General features: G+C 30.8%; 1 protein-coding gene across 3 annotated transcripts in view; it reads left to right on the top strand.

Moving 5' to 3' along the window:
• LOC148282977 (uncharacterized) overlaps positions 1–19096 on the top strand; it is a 61719-nt gene that overhangs the window by 10183 nt on the left and 32440 nt on the right. The window contains exon 2 of one of the 3 annotated variants that reach the window (XM_088224236.1): positions 13908–14944. The exons of 1 other annotated variant lie outside the window; for it this stretch is intronic. In XM_088224236.1, coding sequence (XP_088080362.1) covers positions 13908–14191 — 284 coding nt within the window. In that variant the 3' untranslated portion in view covers positions 14192–14944. Of the gene's footprint in view, positions 1–6110; positions 6495–13907; positions 14945–19096 lie in introns of those variants that run through there. One more of the 3 variants, XM_088224235.1, reaches the window with a different exon arrangement.

Consider the following 19096-nt stretch of genomic DNA (forward strand, 5'->3'; position numbering starts at 1 on the left):
AGACCAGTGAGGTTTTCATATTGTATAATAATTATATGTAAGGTTATCAATGAAAATACAACAAAGAGAAGGAAAAAAAAATAAATATATTGTTAGTATGTTTTATAACTTGAATTTTAAAAATTCAACAATTATTTTTATTGGTTGATTGGATGAAATTGCCATTTGGCAATAAGCCCGCCAATGTACAATTAACATTATTTACAAAAAGTTTAAAAAATTTTTTTAATCCGTCACATTTGAGAATGTTTTACCTAAATCTTTTTTTATTAAGTTAGTTTAACCATTACTTTTTTAAAAACGTCAAAAACTACAGTTCTTTTAAATAAATAGTTGTAAACTTGGATCAAGCCGCAGTAGAGTGGGGTTCAAACTTTGGACCTGATGATTCGGAGTCCACGACATTATCACGGGGCTACAACCCACAACTTGTCTCAATTTTGCCTCTCAAAGTAACCGTAATATCTCTGACCAATGCCTTTTCTTGTACCGAGCAGTAAACATAAATAAATGTAGGTAATTTAATAAAATATTATGTCTTCAATAAATGACCAACTTAGAAACTAAAGGGAAATGATTTTTGTTCCAATTAAGTTCAAAAGGAGAAAGCTGGAAAAGAAAACTGAAATGATTTGATTAAAATTATAATAAAATATAATTTGTTTTTTTTACTGTTTGAATTAGACGCTACACCTAAGATGTGTCCTACAGATTTGATTATTACTGTGATTATCTGACCGCACTGAAGTTCTTCTTTTAACCCGAAAATAATTTGTAATTATGTGGTTACAACGAATTTTCTTTTGTCTTATTTTAAATTGGTCATTTTTTTCAAGCGTAGAATCAATGGAATTAAATAGTGTCAATTTCTTGAAGTTATTATAAATGAATAAATCATCAATATATTTTTTTGTTGGAGTAAAACTCGTAATAAATTTGTTCAAGTATCTCGAGTAATGTGCTTGAGAGAAAATATCAAACAGAAAAAGAGAATCCCTTTGAAAAGGTAACTTGGAATTCAGGCATAGAAACCCTTTTGAGCGGTCTGGCTAGTGGGAAAATAATGTTTATATTTTTATCATCATGATCGTAGAACTTTCTCTTTATTAAAAAAAAACAACGAAATCGGTTCAGTTTTGAAGTGCGGAAAACGGAACAACGAGAAAGTCTGTTTTGTCGATTTTAGTTCGGCATATTTGCGAGAGAGTAATTTTTATCGTATTTTTATTCTTGGATTTGAAATAACAAATAATCGTCGAAAATAAAATAACAAAAACAAATGCAGAGTAAAGCAGTGCCATCTCCATACTTTATTTTTAATCCTAACATTGCGTGTGCCTATGTTAAAGGTGTGTTTTTTTATAAACGCGAATAATTATTATTCTCTCTCGTTTATTACTATTTTTGAATAATTACTTTTGCAAAACAAAAGCGCAACGTTAATGAAATGTCAAGCAAGCTACATGGTTTGCACGCTAGTTCATTGTCCGAAGATCACGAGTTCAATTCGTAACTCAATAGGCTCGTTGATTTTATTATTATTCCTGTCGCAACTGGAATAGAAAAAAAACTTTAATTTTCAGATTATAAGCTTTGTTACTAATGAAACTTCCACGTCTCATTCTCAAAATGGTTCTCCTTTATCGTTTCTGATAAGTTTACGATTTTTTAATAACTCTCCTGAGAGATAAATATTGATTAAGCCACCTGGTCAAAAACTAATAAAATGTTGAAGTGTTTTTAACCACAACTAAATTTGTATGTAGAACGTTCATAGATCAATGGCACAGACACACGTCAAATAATTATTTCACCAGAAATCTAAAGTGGCTGCCCAAGAAAGCAACCAAACATTTTTATTTATTACACTGTGCAAGATCATTATATTACACATAAGAAGCTTACTGTTAATAACGAAATCAAATGATAAATCCGGTGCAACGCTTTGAAGTGTATCAACTTCATCTCCGCCATAAGACGACAGAAACACGACTTATGAAAGGACCACAGGGCGTGATAACATCGTTCGGTCAGTTTAATATTCAAGTGTCTAGTGTTAATTTTGTCACATCATCCAGTTTGATTCACTTTTTGCTGCCCTGTATTGAACTTAATATATTTTTTTATGTCTTCTTCTTCAACCTTATTCTCTCCACATAAAGGCATCTTTCAACACGTCTCCATTTCTTCCTATCACCCATTTTTACCATCAACTTTATCCTCATCTTTTCAGTGTCCATCTTGTTACCTCATCCAGTTTGATTCACTTCTTGCTGCCCTGTATTATATTTAATGTCTTCTTCTTATTTCTTCTTCTTCTTAAACTACAGTGTGGATATTTGTTAAGGATATTCCATCTTTCCTGCATTCTGCTTCAAGATTATGGCGTTGCAAATTGAAAAATGGGCACTGAAATAACAGATGTTCGATACTCTGTGAATATCATCGCATGGACAATAGTCATTATTCCTTAATTTAAACCTATATAGATAACTTATCATAGCTCCGATGTATTTTATCTAATGTATTTTATCAAATACAAATCATTTTTTTCGGCGTTATTGGGTACCTACAGCCTTTTTGGTCGGATTTATTTTCTCATCACTGTTAGTGGATGCACTTGAGTATTTATGTAAACTTATCTTCTTGAAATGTGTACCGTGTCACAGTCATCGTAACGTGCAGATAATTTATTTGAAATCTTAACCGTATCTAAGTTTACGCTTTTCAGTAATTATTTTATTACTGGCACCATGATTATTGAAATCGCATTCCATCATCTCTGTTAATGCTGTTGAGACGCTTTTTAATCTCTATTCCTTCTTCGGTGAATCTAATTTGGTGACTCTTTGGTGTGTCTAAGATGACGAATCTTGAAACCAAAATTACACTCTGTTCGTATCCGGAAAAATCGGATTTTTTAAAGTATTCGAAGCTGCATGCACTCATTTCCTCTTTTGCTCTCATTGTATTTTCTCTGTCTGCCCGATATACTCCTGTGGGCAGCTATTAGAATTAAATTTGTTAATACCACCAGTTTCTTTAGCTGATTTTAGGAAATCTCTGTTTTTTATCGATGGGATGAAAACAGTTTTAATATCGTATCATTTTGAGGTTTTTGCAATATTTTCTTAACAATATGTGCATACGAAAGAAAACTGCCTCTGAAAACTCGGGCATTGTAATATATATATATATATGATTTCGCTGTTTTTGACGACTGTGAAGCTCCTAATTGTAATTGTACGCATATTCTATTTTTCATGCAGAAAACTTCATTTTACTTTGTAGATAAAATTAAAGATAAATTTAAACATCCCATCAGAACACGTACCCTGATGTGTGATTTTTACTTGATGCTATTTCTAAAATGACTCCAAATATAAAGTGATGCAATTTCTCTGACCGCTATTAGATCTTCTATCATCATTCACCAATAAGCCACAGAAAGTGGCTAGATGGGATTTCAGTAACTGTAATAATTATTTTTTTAAATAACTAAAATGTTAAAAGTGTAAAAATGTTTATTAATGTAAATAAAATAAAAAATCTAAATTTCATTCGCCATATTTGTAGAAGACAGTTTATTGATACAACCAGCGAAGCGGCACAAAACACTTAGAGTGTTTCTCACATTGCGTGCTCGCAAGCTTATTTAATTATATTTCTAATTTAAAATCAATTAATTCGCGCTATATTCCGTAATTGAGATTCAATATGAGAATTAACATTTTAATAGTGCACAAGAATTTATGAAGAATTTTTGCGAAAAATGTAGGGCCGTAAATACAATTAAGTTTAAAATTTGTATTTGAAACGCGAACTTTTAATTTTTAATTACGTAATAAAAATTCATTTAAAAGCTCTTTGTTTTTTTGCCTTTTTATTTATTCTACTACCTACTATTTTTTGAGCTGCAATGAGCTTATTTATATGTATGATTTAAAAGTTCATTTTAAAGTTTTTTTTTTTAAGGCGTTATATCTTATTTTTAGCCCTAGTTTGAGGGAAGTTCCGACGTATTTTAATCACAAATGTTTATGACTATCAACAAATAATAAATAAAACTACTAAAATAATTTTAAAAATTGAGTTCTGAATGCTTAAAGGTCAAATTTTGGAATAATCTCAGTTAAGTATAAAAATTAACATATCTTATGAACTGTAAAACTTTAGTAGGGGAAAGTAACATCCAACAATTAGCAAATAAGTTCATCTATGTGCAAATTTGCTATGACGGGTTCAGTTCCAGTCACCTTGATTAAATTGTTGGGAAAAAAAAGTTTTATTACTTTGGCTAAACTTGATTGAATGACAGCACTGTGTAGAACTGTCATTCAGTACTTGTTAACTTTAAGAAATTATGAGTAAATTTAAAATGCAAAGAATGCTCTGTTTCCGTTGGAACTTCCGAAAAAAAAATCACTCTTCGGCTAATATGCAATGATCTCTAAAAAAATTCACTCAATTCATTGATTACTTTCTGAAATTTGCGGCAACAAACATACGGAACCTAATTTTTATAAACATTACAGATAATCTGTACGTGTGTAAACGAATTTCCCTTTATTCTAGTTTAAACTGTAGTTGTCAAACAACGAAATAGTACTAACCGGTTTCGGAAATACAAGTTTTTGTGCACAAATGACAAATTTTTAACAACACTAATTGCATGAAGCTTATATTTTACTAACAAAAAAAATATTTTTCACTTTGTGGTATGAAATTTAATACATTTATTGATATTAAATTTGAAGAAACTACATTTAATTGTCAAACCCCTAAATAACTTTCTCATTTGCAGAACTTAAAATAGGAAAAAAATGTTATTAATTCTATTTATATTTAGGGATTACAAACTAACCATTTATAACTTGCCTCGAGTTGTAAACGTTTTGAAATAAAGTCGTGTAATAATTTTAGAAAAAGCACTCTAGAATTTTATTAAATTTTTTTTTTTTTATTTATTATATAAACGGCCTAAGCCGATTTTACAACAGTTACATGAAGAAATATAAATACTTGAAACCGAACAAAAAAAACATAAAACTATGTAGCAAAGACAAACAAGGGCAATACAGTAATGGAATTCAATATATTCATAAAAATGAAAGACATACGACTTCGAGCTAAAGCATGCCAATCCAACTTCATCTCGCACTGTTTTAGTCGCGAAGAGATCTACGAAAGGCCAAAAGATGTATCCCAAAGAATTCTAAATCGTGTGACGAATTGACTAATCTACACATTCTGGACATTGGGGCATAAAAAACAAAAGTGGCTTTTAGAAGATTTAATAAATAGCAGATTTTGACTTCTGGTGACATGATTTGGAACATAAAAATCAACAGAGATGGGACATCACTTATAGCATTAAGTATTTTGCAAATATAAATAAGGTCTCTCTCAGTTCTACGTTTGATCAATGAAGACAGGTTGCAAGAGATTGCTCAATTTCAAAAAGAAATAATTACTCCTTTGTAATCCGAGCAATCTTGCTACTTTTCTTAGAAAACGGTGTTAGACAGACAAGATATGGTCAATATGAATTCTGTAGAATGGAGACCAAATAGAAGAAGCGTATTCAAGATGGGGTCGAACTAGTGAGCAATAAAGAGTTTTGATGGTATTAATATTTTTTAAGTTCTTCGTCATTCTATTGATAAAACCGAGAAGCTTGAGATATTTCTTTACAATATTATCAATGTGTTTACGCTAGGAGAGTTTACTATCTAAAGTAATGCCAAGATCTTTTATAGTCGAAACCATTAAAAGGGAAATATTACAACATGTTATAAAACAGTCAATTTATTTGTAAAAAAGTTGTCTGTTTGAACAATTATTTCTCATTACCTTAACAAAGCTTAATTAATTAAATATTCTATTTTTTTAGGCTTTTATTTGTTTAATACATCCGAGGAAAAAAAACCATAGCTTACGTTAAGGGCAGATATTTATTTATTAATTTAAGTAATTTCAATCAATCTTTGTACATTTTTAAAATTTATTCGTGTATGCACTGTTAAACTTGTTTCACCATATAAGTCAAACGTCATCACCTTTATGTACTCATCTTTTCTTATCTTTGTATCTCTATCTTCTAATTTCAGAACTACTATCTCTTCAAAAGGCATTCTCTGACAGAGCACTCACACCAAACAGAAACACTACAACATCTATCACAAAATCTTCCAAGGAGATTACAGTCGAGAGGAGAAGAAGGAGGCCACTCATCAGAAAAAAATACAGACGATTCATGTTGCCACTACTCATCGCATACAAACTGAAATTCTTTACACTTGTTCCCCTTATGATGGGTGGGCTAGTTTTGCTAGCCGGCTCCACAGGATTGGCAGGATTTTTCTTCGCATTGTTCGCCGCAGTGATGGGACTCAAAGGGACATCTCTAACCCAAGCACATTAGATTTAAAATATCCATCTTTACAAAAACATCCACTGCAAAATACTAAACAAAAGAAAAACAAATAAACTACCATGCATATTATTTTATTTGCTATTAACGATCACCTTATTTAAAAAATAAAACATTTAATTTACAATTTTTTATAAAATAGGGAAACATAACTTTTTTTACATTTTAAAGCAGTACAGGTCTATAAAATACTGTCCAGTAAAATAAAATTTGTCACTTAGTAGCATAAAAAATATTTTGAAATTTGTAATTTTAAATTCCCGCAAAAACGGTCATTTCATTGGCCATGCCCTTAATACGTCACAATTCATGTTTATTTGTTCCGGACCATTCAGGTCTATTTAGAACATTGTCACAAATCTTGACGTTACAACTATCAAGGCCAAACATGTCGCGTTTTTCTTGTGACGTACTTTAAAAAAAAACTTTTTTAAATTTATATTTAAAAACATTTCTCCACAATATTTATATTGATTTTGAAAATACAATGTATCATTCTAAATCCATTTGATATATTTTTGTTGGTGTTTGTAGTATGTGATATTTCCCTATTTCTAAGAAGTTTTTGGATGAAACTCACTCGCGGACAGGCATTATAAACAATCGACGTATTGACGCTTTGAAATATAAACAGTTAATTAAGTATGATTAAACCTAACCATTTTTTTAAGCTTCGTGAGCTATGCAGCTGGCTGTTGGACACACCGATGTGAGTTGCGATATTTTAGGCGAGTTATGGACAAAGGCAACCTCTCCTGGCTCTTGCTAGAGCATATAAGACATGCTCGACGGATGCACTCCCGGTCTTAACGGACTTGGAGGTCCAGCGACGATGCACTTAATTCCGTCTTCAAACAAAGCGTTATTCCGTTACTGGCGTCGTTCGTCTACTCCCAACTGAAAGAATGTCTCAATCGGTAAAAAAAAGTCTTATAATGCTCTTCTTGATGCTTGGCAACCGCGATGCGATCGTTCCTTCTGGGAGAGTCATATTTCTTTTTTTTTTATTCAATCCGTAAGTACTCAAAATATCCTTGAATTATAAATGATCACAGGACTACGCGGTTTTTAATAGATTATCGTAAATTTAATAAAAAAACATTAGTTTTTGATATTGTTGATTCTTCTTCGTGCTGCAGCGGATATAAACCTTCTGAACACATTCTATGGTCTTATGTGGCCTCGTTATAGGTCCACGGATAGATATACAGATTAAATATACAGATCTGGTGGCTTCCAAAAATAATTTTAAGGCTTTTAAAAAGTTTTGTTATCATTTTAGCGAACTGATCATGTCCAATCAATTGAATATCAGTCAGTGAAAAATTAACTTCGCTTTTTTCCTCAATCCAATGCAAATGATGTACTTCTGGATTATCTTATTTCAGCACAAATATGCTAAGGTTACCAGATAACGGAGAGCTCTTTCGGGCTGTTTTTCAACAGCAACATTTTTTTTCCCTAAATGCACCTAATGGTGCAAAGAGCACTGCACTGACGACTTTAAATATTTAATTAAAAAACACCCTTTTAAATCAATATTTTATGTCAAAGCTTTCGAGGATCGAACCTGAGACATCTTGCATGGTATGCAAACGCGGTGACTGTAAATGAAGAAATTAAAATATTATAAATATGATCATCAATATCATCATTAAACCCTAATCTGCACCTGATGGTACATAAGACACTGCATTGGTAGAGTCAACATACTCCGTCCGCACACGATGGTGGACAAGCCACTGTGTTAGTTAATTAAATGAAGCGTATATCGATAATTTCTTACGTGAAGGAAAAGTGATCAGCCTCACCCTTCAAGCGCCAGTCCACGAACATAAAATGATGCAGTGTAAACCACATTTTTATCAATATCTCATGTTGCATGGTAGACGAACGTGATAACCACTACAATGTAAGGCGGATTTATCTCCACATGATTTTTTTCTTCAGTATTTTTACTTGACAGTTACCATTGAATCAAAAGCACCCGTCCTGAATTCAAGTTCACGAACTGTATTCTTTATGCGCTTGGACCGACAGAATGATGAAATGTATATATAAAATACGAGATTTATTTATATTTGAGATTTAAAAAAAAAAAAAAGATTTAGATTGTCCAGTTACTATGGCACCCATCCTTTCTATATTTTTTTAAAGTCTCATTTTCATTATTATAACCAGATTCCGGGAATTAGAGAACAGATGTCAAAAATAGCGGCCTCCGTAGTCAAGACGCTTGACTCACACACAGAAGGTTCCGGGTTCGATTCCCAGTGAGAACACAAAAATTAAAAAATGTGTTTTTTTTCAAACCAAGGTATTCCGTAAATTACCTACTGGCCTGTTGTGGTGCAAAAAAAATCCGAATACAATTCTAAACAAAAAAAAAACATAGATTTTTTTACTTCAATTACACTCAACTGATTCAAAATTATTTTCTGTGGTGACGCACAATAAAAAAGCTGTTACGCCCCCAATACTGAGCACAATTGGGCGTAGGTTCTGAATCAGAAATATAATTGATTCTCAATAATTAAGACAAATAATTAGATTCCCTTCAGAATCTAGGCCGTCTTTACAAATATGATAGCGGTATTTGTACGATTTTATTATAGTATTTAGATGCAGAAACTGAGTGAAAAAAATGTATCAAAATTACAATATGTTCTAAATTTTATGATAATTTTTTCACATTTTTAATCTGATATGAGACGATGATCAAAGTGTAACAACGCAACCACACATTAAGAATGTTGTTAGATTATCTAAAATTGGACAAAATTTAGGACCTCAAAATAGAATAATCAAACCACATAGATCTCACCCATATAAATAAAAGTTTCAGCTTTTTTTCTTTACGAAACACGTGGAAAAGTTGAGAAAAATAGGTGCTCAAACATATGTAGAGAAATAGTGAATGTTACACAGTACGTTAAGTGATCACTTAAACATATCACTAATAGGTTAATAGGCCTTGTGAAAACTTAGGTTTTTCTATTCTCTCCTTTATCGTCATCACCTCCCTTTCCGCACCCAATCAAATACAGCTTATTTTGATCATCTGTTAAATGAAGAGAAGGTGATCAGTATAACGTAACCAGGAACAATCTAATTATGTAGTGCGAAAATCCTTTAAGAGCAATGTATCAAACCAAGGACTTCAAGAAAAGTAGGCGAAAGCGTCAATCACCGTACACGAGGCATACTTCACTCCACTCCACTTCCTTAGAATTTTACCCTGAGAGCAGCCAAATACTCTCAAACACTTGTTTAGGGTTGTGGTTCTATTTTACCGACAGAACTGTATTATTTATCCGCCTGAACATAAAGAACAGAAAAAATCTCCCTTAAAAATGTTTTACCCTCTTGATGCAATAAATTTCAAAAGTTTTTTCAAATCATTATTAGAAATATAAACATCATACAAAACTCAAATAATAGATTAAAAAATAACTCAGAAATAACGGAAAAAAATATTTGTCACTACCCTACTTAAATTGCAACATAACTTGACTAATAAGGTTCGTAAGTAAACGATATGTAATAAGCTTATGATCAGGTGAAAATACAATAAATAAATAAATAAAAAAATATTTGAAAATACTTAAGAATGTCTCATGTCTACTGACATGCTCTGATTCACTCGAAAGTCTGTGTGAATTACATATTATTTGATGAGATTTTAAATCTATTTTTAAATACCATAAAAAAATGACTTTATTTACTTCTACCAACACTTTTTTTCCTTTTTAATAATTAAATATTCAAAAATATTTTAAATATTTTTGCTCACAAAACTGCACATGTGTATTGTAATATTTTTAATGTTTTGGTCATTACTTAAATATTGTTTCTTGAAAGATGTTAATCAATTACCTCAAAATTAAATTACATAACATTTTCTACCTGTAAATAAACAATATAATTAATATGTATTTTATATGAAAAGATCCTCAAGCTACGGGTTGAAATATCTATTTTAAATAGTTTTAGAAAGGGCCTTACTTATAAACTTGGTATAAAGTTATGCCTAGGCATAGGGTAGAATACGGATAGCAATAACATCCTTATTGTAATAGTAGAATAAGGATGATTCTCTTACCTTATTAAAGTAATTTTATACCCGGTAAATAAGTAAGGCCCGTGAATTGTTAAATAATTTACCCTTATGTTGTTATTTTAATTTTTAATATTTATTTTTAGTTTTAATCATGTAATTTTGTTTTTTTATACATTCACCATCGTGTATTTATTTTCGTATTATAATAACTTATTTCTTAAGTGTCATAATAAATTAGATTTATTTAATAGGTACCTACTTAATATTTTTAACATGTACAATAAACACATTTAAAACACTTGTATTTTTATTCACTCTTTTATCAAATGTTGTTTTTGAATTTTCCACCTCATCTACTTTGAAACATCCATTCAAGAAATCAATAAATTTGAATATCAAATACCGTATCAAGAAAATCCATATACCAATTCAACAAATTATTGTAAGCACCATGAGTTTTATGGACAGTTGCACCTTAAACAATATATTGAATTTGTAAATATGTCAAACAAATATATGAGACTCACCCGAAAACCAATATCCACTTTCGCCTGACCCATTATCGTCATAAATACAGTGCATAAGATAAATTATGCATTTTCCGTACGTCAACAATAAAAAAAATAAAACTACCACCTAGCATGGATGCCAAATTGCTGACAGAAAGGGAACTATCGGCAAAGCGTTAAAATGTCAGATATTCTTTTTAATTGGATTGATCTTACCGCAGGTGTGTGACAAGGGAGGGTTCTTTGTCCACTTTTATTTTCCCTTTCCAACAACCTAAACCTCCCCTGTTTGAGCCATTTTCAACCCGAAGGGCACATTAAGTAATGTCACTCGAGCATAGCTCTTCATAGAAAAAAAAAATTGGACGTCTCATAAATCCTGTTGGTGGTACAAAAATGCATTCTAAAGTGGATTTTTCACACTCTCTCTTTTCAAAATAAATGACACGAATATTCCATTTATGACTTAAAGAAAAAAAAATTCTTTGATTTTATCATACATAAGTATTTTGGGTGGCACGATTCAGTGGATGGAGTTAGTCTCAAACTTTAAAGCAGTTTGCACTCACATAAAAGATTACAGAATTTCTTTCTAATCAATGCTGAACAAGCATTGTCCAGAGCATACTTCTTTCACTCCTCGATTATGCAGATGTATGTTACCCAGATGCTTATTCTGAACTTCTTGATAAGTTGGAACAATTGCTGAAGGTTTTGTATAGGTTATATCTTAAATTGTCGCGAATTTGAACACGTTACCAAATACCTCACTCAACTACCCTGGCTCAGTATCAGCTATAGAAGAAACATTAGCATTTTATCACCTTTTCACAATATTTGGAATAATTCATAGGCTATATATTCATTCTTGTAACGAAAGAACCCTTTCAAAATCCATTCGCCGCTCTATTTTTTTCACTTTCTCTTTCACAGTAGTAGCTGCTCGATAAAAATCTACCAACTTAAATCAGAGACGCCCCCCACTTCATTATTCACATTTAAAGCACGACTGAAATATTACGATCTGAATACTTGAGTTATCCATACTCCTCCCTACTTTCTTACCACTTTTACCCCCTCCTTTTCTCATAGTATTTTGTAGATATTTAGTTTATTTTGTTAAAAAAAAAAAAAAATCTTTGGGTTATATTCTAATACACCTACAATATAATATGCTCGCATACTACGTGTTTTCTCAAATTCAACGATTTCGGTAGATACATCGGAAGAAATTGATTTATGGCAATATGTCCGCTCTTCTATGTATATGAACTGTATGCATAATATTCTAGTTTTAAAACATTGTTTAAAATAAATATCAAGAATTGAACCCGAGACAAAATTCACTGTGTAAAAATTTAGTGGAAAGATGGCCAAGTATGATAAATGTCACTTTTTTTAGATATTGAAAGAAAGCCATATCAAAGTCTGATAGGCTTTGAAAAGTGAAAATTTTAACTCACAAACCTTTTCCTAGTGTCAGTAGATGCATCGAACATTTTTTCCTCTGGGTTTTTTTTTCACCATTGCGTGTTGACACAAAATGCTGAAAAAGTTATTTTTTTCCGGAATTCCCTGACATACCAAATTTAGTTATCTAGAATAAAGACGTAAAAACAAGATAGGCTTGACGTAACATATTTAGCTATCTTTTAACAGACAATGACATACCATCTTTAGACATAGAGTAATGGTTGACAAAACAATATCTCGTATGTTGGACATATCATATATTGCCATCAAAAACAATTACGGCAAAACATTAAATACATAATTGACGTATCATATTTTGACATTAAAAACAATATCGGCAAAATAAGATGTGTTGAACGTGTCATAAATATTCAACCATTACTCCGTTTCCAAATAATAATGTATTACGTCTATTGACATGTCAAGTTAGTTGTTTAGTGACATATCTCAATTTGCAATCTTTGGAAATAGAAAAATAGACATATTATAAAGTGACATAGCGAGTATTTAACTAAGACATACCATATTTTGCCAGATTATTGATCTCATTGAAATGAATACAGTGATATAAATAACTAAATCTGCCTAATAAATGTGATACATCAAGTTTAGCTATCTTTCTACTTAATTATAGTGTTGTAACGTACAATATGTATTCAGAAGGTACACAAAAAAAAAAAAAAATTTTAGTAACTTTTAGTTCCTTAACTGCCTTATATAAAAAAATATATATTTTGTATCACTAACCCAGACAGTAATTATAACTGTAATATCGGGAACAATGGCATTAGCACCAGCTTTTTTGTAGGGATTCCAGATTTAATTGCTGGTCAAATCTCAACTGTTTACTATCGTCCCAACAATGTTTTGTATTGGTCTAAATTAAAAAATCCACATTTGGAAGAATTGAAAAATGTTGACGATTAAACATAAGCAGAATGGCGAACGTTACGCAGAGTGTAATTTTGAAACAGTCAAAGACTGGTTGTAAGTCCTGTGAATGCCTAGGTAATAAAGTTAACTAAGCAAATCCTCTCATAACGGACAGTATAATTGTTTAGGGTGGTTGTACCGAGACATAGTTTAACCCAGCAGCATAAAAAGCATAAAAATCATTCATTAGAACTATCTTAAAATCCCTAAAGATATAAAAGTAATTATTTTTAAAAGTAATTTGCATTGCTAGATGTCAGTGAGCAATATTTATTGAAGTCAAAGGTGGCCACTTGCTCTAACAAAAATACACACCCATCAGTTTAATGAGAAAGTATTCAAAGTAAAACCTGTTATTTGACTTCATTACAGAAAACATCTAAAGTATCCGTGATTCTTCAAATAACACAATCAAATTAATACCAATATTTAAATAAAATAACAAATTTTTAATTAACGAATAGGATATCATAGTTATTTTAATAATGTTGTCTTCCAGATAACTCTTCTTCATCAACATCCCTCGAGCCAATTCTTCCAGCTTACATGAAGATGCTGGAAGAGGCTTCAGACGAATTTGCAAAAGACGGAAGAAAGAAAGGCCACGTTAAGAAGAAATTGAAGAAATACATGCTGCCTCTTCTTCTAGCCTATAAACTCAAATTCTTTACCCTGGTACCTGTTTTGATGGGGACTTTAGTTTTGCTCGTAGGATCAACTGGACTAGCTGGATTCTTTTTTGCTCTTTTTGCTACAGTTATAGCACTAACGAATAAAAAATAAACTCAGAAAAAAACGTTTATTGCAATAGAAGTCGAATTAGGTTGTGCTCTATTGTAGTGTTGCAGACTTCAGATCAGAAGTCTGATATTTGATTCATACTCTATTACAAATTGCTTTTTGTTTTCCATCAAAGTTCTTCACTGATTTAAATACATGTTTAAATGTTTTACAATTCTATTGAAACGCAAATAAACAGGGGTTTGAATTTTTACTTATATGTTAAGATTAACATCTGAATACTAATTGTTGATCCCACATTTCCAACCAACATGCGAAAAAATTCTGTAGGGTTTGTATCTGAGACAATTGACGTTAAAATAAACCTTAAAATTATGTATTGAAATTGCAAACATTTTTCGAAAAGTAAAAAAAAAACAAAAACAACAATGTATGACTAAACAAAAAAGTTAATCTCAAATTCAATGAAAAAAATATTTTGGCATACCTCAGGGTACTGCATTTTGGCCTGCTAAATTTCACACTCTTCTTACAATTTATGGGTTAATTATTTTTTTTCTTATTAAAAGTCTTGCTGTTTGTTTATTCATATATATTCCCAATAATAATAAAATGGCATCAGCGATTTTACTTATTGTGAAACTTATTTTTTAATTTAAGTATTTATAACAGGGAAAAAAAACTTTTTTTTGCTCTTAGTTATTATTGTAAATATTTTTTTAATTCCAGTATAAGTTTAGCTCCATGAAAATACCAACCTGATTTTGGGTAATACAGAATTGATTAGTGTCCTTATAGTGTGTTTCATTTAAATAATTTAGAAATATTGAACGAACTTGTATAAGAAGTACAAAAATTGGAAAATTGTTTTCAGGCGTTGCCTAGTGGGTAAATTGGTTCAACCGGGTGAATCTTTCCCAAATGATAAAGGTTTCAGCTCCTTTACTTTACTAAAGTCAACAGGTGGAAGAGTAAAGGAAATGCGAATGTTTAATCATTCGCATAATGTTGAATGCCACACAGTGAGTAAAGTAGCTATTTAAACCGGCCAATGACAGCTCATAAGCCCTGTAAGTGTCTAGACAAAATGTTTCCCTCTCTGTTGCAACAAATTAAAAAAGCACATTTGATTTTATTTAGTTGGCAAGTAAACCTTTCCGTAAAGTAAATTTCCTTTGTTATCGAACATTTAATAAAATGTTTAGTACGTACCTATCAGGGCACTAATTATATTTACAAAAATGAAAAAACCGGTGATTAGAAGGTTAGAAGAATTGGAAACTTACACGAACGTGCCTTGTAGCTCAAGCATAAATAACTATCGACGTGCTTAAAAACATGCTAAGGATTTGAGCAATCACAATGAACAATAATGAACGTGCTTAAGTTATCGCAGTCATAAGTCAACGCTCGTTTCGGTTTGATTTTGTTTTCCTCGTAAATAAACAGTTCACTGGCGAAAAAATAGAGTTTACTATAAAAAATAATTCAATATATTGCATTTGCAGAATAGTCAAAAGTATCTTACACAAAAAAGTGAAAAGAAAATTATAATTACTTTGGCGACTGCTTTTCTTGGCATTTGGGTTGCCAACCGTTGGCTAAATGCAATGAAAAGCATGATAAATAAATCAAAATAGCCGTTTTTAAATTTTCGTTATATTTACACCGGTAAAAATTAAATATGTGATTGCGCAGCAGGATTATACTTTGCGAAACGTAAATATTTTGACATTTAATATTAGATGTTCATGGATGTTCCTCTGTGATCGCGAATACGATACACAACCATAGTGAGAAATTGTTATCACGTCGCTTATTAGCACGTCGATAGTTATTTGTGATTATGCTACTGATTTTAATTTTAAAATGTAAAATCTTATGGGAACAATAGTTTGAAAAACAGGATAGTTTCAACGGGAGAGGTATGAATTTGTGTAATGGGCTATGAATATAGCTATCAATGTATTTTTATGCAACAATTATGTTGACGTTTAATACCGGAATGGGCATTTGAGTGTAATTAGTGTCCTAATGAAGAGACGGGTACGTCTTGAAACTTGTAGACAGAAAAGTTGGGAGGTGGTTAAACAAATGTTTCACCACTTTGATTATTTTGAAATTTAAGTTCTGGGAATAAGCTACATACCAAAAATTTGATTGGAGATTGTCGAAACGTCTTTTCAATTGAAATGAGTCATTTCATTCTTTCAATTGAAATGAGAGAATGAAATGAGTGTTATGAAAGTATTTTTTATGATTAATTTAAGTATGAGACGATTATTTATTTATTTATTTGCTTACTGAATAGTTGAAAATCTCATGGAAAGAACTTAAAATTGGGCCAGTCCGAAAATTACTGAGGCTTTGCATCGTATTACATCAATTTAATAGTAATAATTTTAAAACTTCTCTTAACTCCACGTTAAAAAAAAAATAGACACAGTTTAAAAAAATATTTTGCATAATTTATAAAAATAAACAAAAATTATAGAGCATTATTAATTAGAGAGAAATCCTAAATACGCCAATCATCTTACATGCGTGCGTCCCCCATCACTGTCAGTAACCGACTAAATCTGATTCATACAAACACTAGCCACAGAACAGCGTATCTGTGGTTTTTAAAATCTTCCTGTAACAGGCTTTCGTTTTGAACAACTTAATATGTTCATCCAGGATGTTGAACACCCTTGAGGACAAAAGAGACATTTTTTTGCGCAAAAGTCGTACATGTTTTGATATTCAATTATTGAAATTACAGGAAAACCTCGTACGAGAATTCTGCTGGGATCTCTTTTTGAAACCGCTGACCAGAAATGTGTCCGTGACTCTTTTTAAAAAAATTGTCTAATGTCCAGTACCTTAATACATTGAAACAATGTTGAGACATGTCTCTCCTGAGGGAGAGAAAGTGGGGAGACTACGAAGCATTACTTTAAGTATTGGTCCAATTCATTGTATTTTTTTATAGTTTAGACCATATTCACAAACAAGTCGCAATAAATGTTTTTGTAGGATTTAAATCATTTAATTTTTAATGTTTATTACTGAAAAATGTATTGTAATGTTGACAAATAAATAAATTTAAAAAAAAATACCTAATAACATTTTTGACAAAACTTAATTTATTTTGAACTAATTTATGCACTCTGTATCCAACGAAAATTAATTAAAAGCTCAACATAGCAGGAAAATCTCGATGCCTTTGTGATCAATACGTTATACATACTACAGTTTTAAAATCTAATCAGTTTCTTATGAAAAGAACAATAATATTACAAAATAAATATTTTGAAAGCGTGATCTTGCCATTAGGTCTTCAGTTGTCAACCATTTTAAAACCATAAATGAATGCTTTTAAATTTGTAAATATTATTTTAAGCTCATGACATGTTTTACAATTGTTTTTATTTTCATATGTACCTGTTGTTAAATGTTAAATATATTTATAAATAAAAGAAAGAATTTTGTAAATTAATAAGTGTTTTATTGAGTAAAAAATAATGCAAAAATACGAAAAAAGAATATTAATTAATTTAATTAATGAATGTCTGAAGGTAATTTTTTTATTTGTTTTCTTTGAATTATTGTGCACTGTTATTTTTTTTACATCATTACTTCTACAAATCCATATGAATCACATACAAATTAATATATGCCAAGGATTTTATTTGTCGATAAACGTACGAGTGTTCTTTTTTTTAATTCTTTAGTACATTTTTCGTATTTATTTATTTTACAGCGACAAACAGTTGACAACGATATAATAACATAAAAAAGATACGGTTAAGACAGACCAGCAAAGTTTCTAAATAAAAATCATAAATATTAAATTGTGGTACAGCAAAAGGGTGTGTTTGTGTGTATTTGTATGATAAGGTGTGTAGAGGTGTGTATTTTTGTGGGAGTAAGTGTTCATGTGTGTAAGCGTAAGCATCATTAAGTAACAAGTGGGAGCGTATCGCAGTAAAAAAGAATGAGTTTTAGTTTATTTTTAAATAAATTTAGGGACATGTTGAATATATCAATAGATAAAAAAAAGCATTTTAGTTTGATTAAGAACGATAGAAGAAAGAGTGCTGTGCATAGTTAGTACTACAGACTGCATTATACGTCATATAATAAAATACATAGACATGAATATGTTTGTTTACTCCAAATGTATAAGGACCACATAATATATCCGATTATTCCTAAATTTTAAATAGCATCAGGACAGCATCCAGGAAAACGAAATATTTAGGAGAGTAGTTAAAAAAAAAATTTTTTTTCATAAGGCGGCTTCCGCGGTGTAGTGGTCAAGACCCATGACTGACATACGGAAGGTTCCGGGTTCGATTCCCGGTGAAAACGCAAAAAATAAATGTGATTTTTCTCAAGCCTGGGTGTTCTGTGAAGTAATTCGCCACTTTTATTTTAAATTACAAAGTCCGTGGCGCAGTTGGTTAGACGGTCAACTGTGAAACGGGCGTCGCGGGTTTGATTTCCGCCAGTTGGGAGAAAAAACTATGAAAGATTATTTCTCAATTGGTCTGGGTGTTGTGGTGTATTATTCATAAATTCGTTTCATATCCTTTCTTTTCGACCTTCAACTAGCCTTTAAAATAGAGGCTTAGCCGGTTATTCCTTTTAAAAAAAAAACAATGATAACTGTTTACTAATCAAACTTTATGGGAAATAATTTAATGTATTTTATTTATAAATGTTATGTGATTTTTGACGTATTTTTTTCATTTATTCATTTTTTTTCAAAATTACACTCGTTTACATATTCATAAACTTATTACGACTTAGGATGTTTCCGTGTTAAGCTAGAATAATTAACAAAAAAAAAGTAGTTAAATAAATGAAATTTTTTTTTTTTAATTTTTTTTTTTTTTTTAAATAATAAATAATAATATTCCAAAGAAGATGACATAAAGAAATATTCAGATATAAATATTA

The sequence above is a fragment of the Micrasema longulum genome, unplaced genomic scaffold (assembly GCF_059751315.1).
Source record: "Micrasema longulum isolate JH-2025_06_02 unplaced genomic scaffold, ASM5975131v1 h1tg000274l, whole genome shotgun sequence".
NCBI lineage: Eukaryota > Metazoa > Arthropoda > Insecta > Trichoptera > Brachycentridae > Micrasema > Micrasema longulum.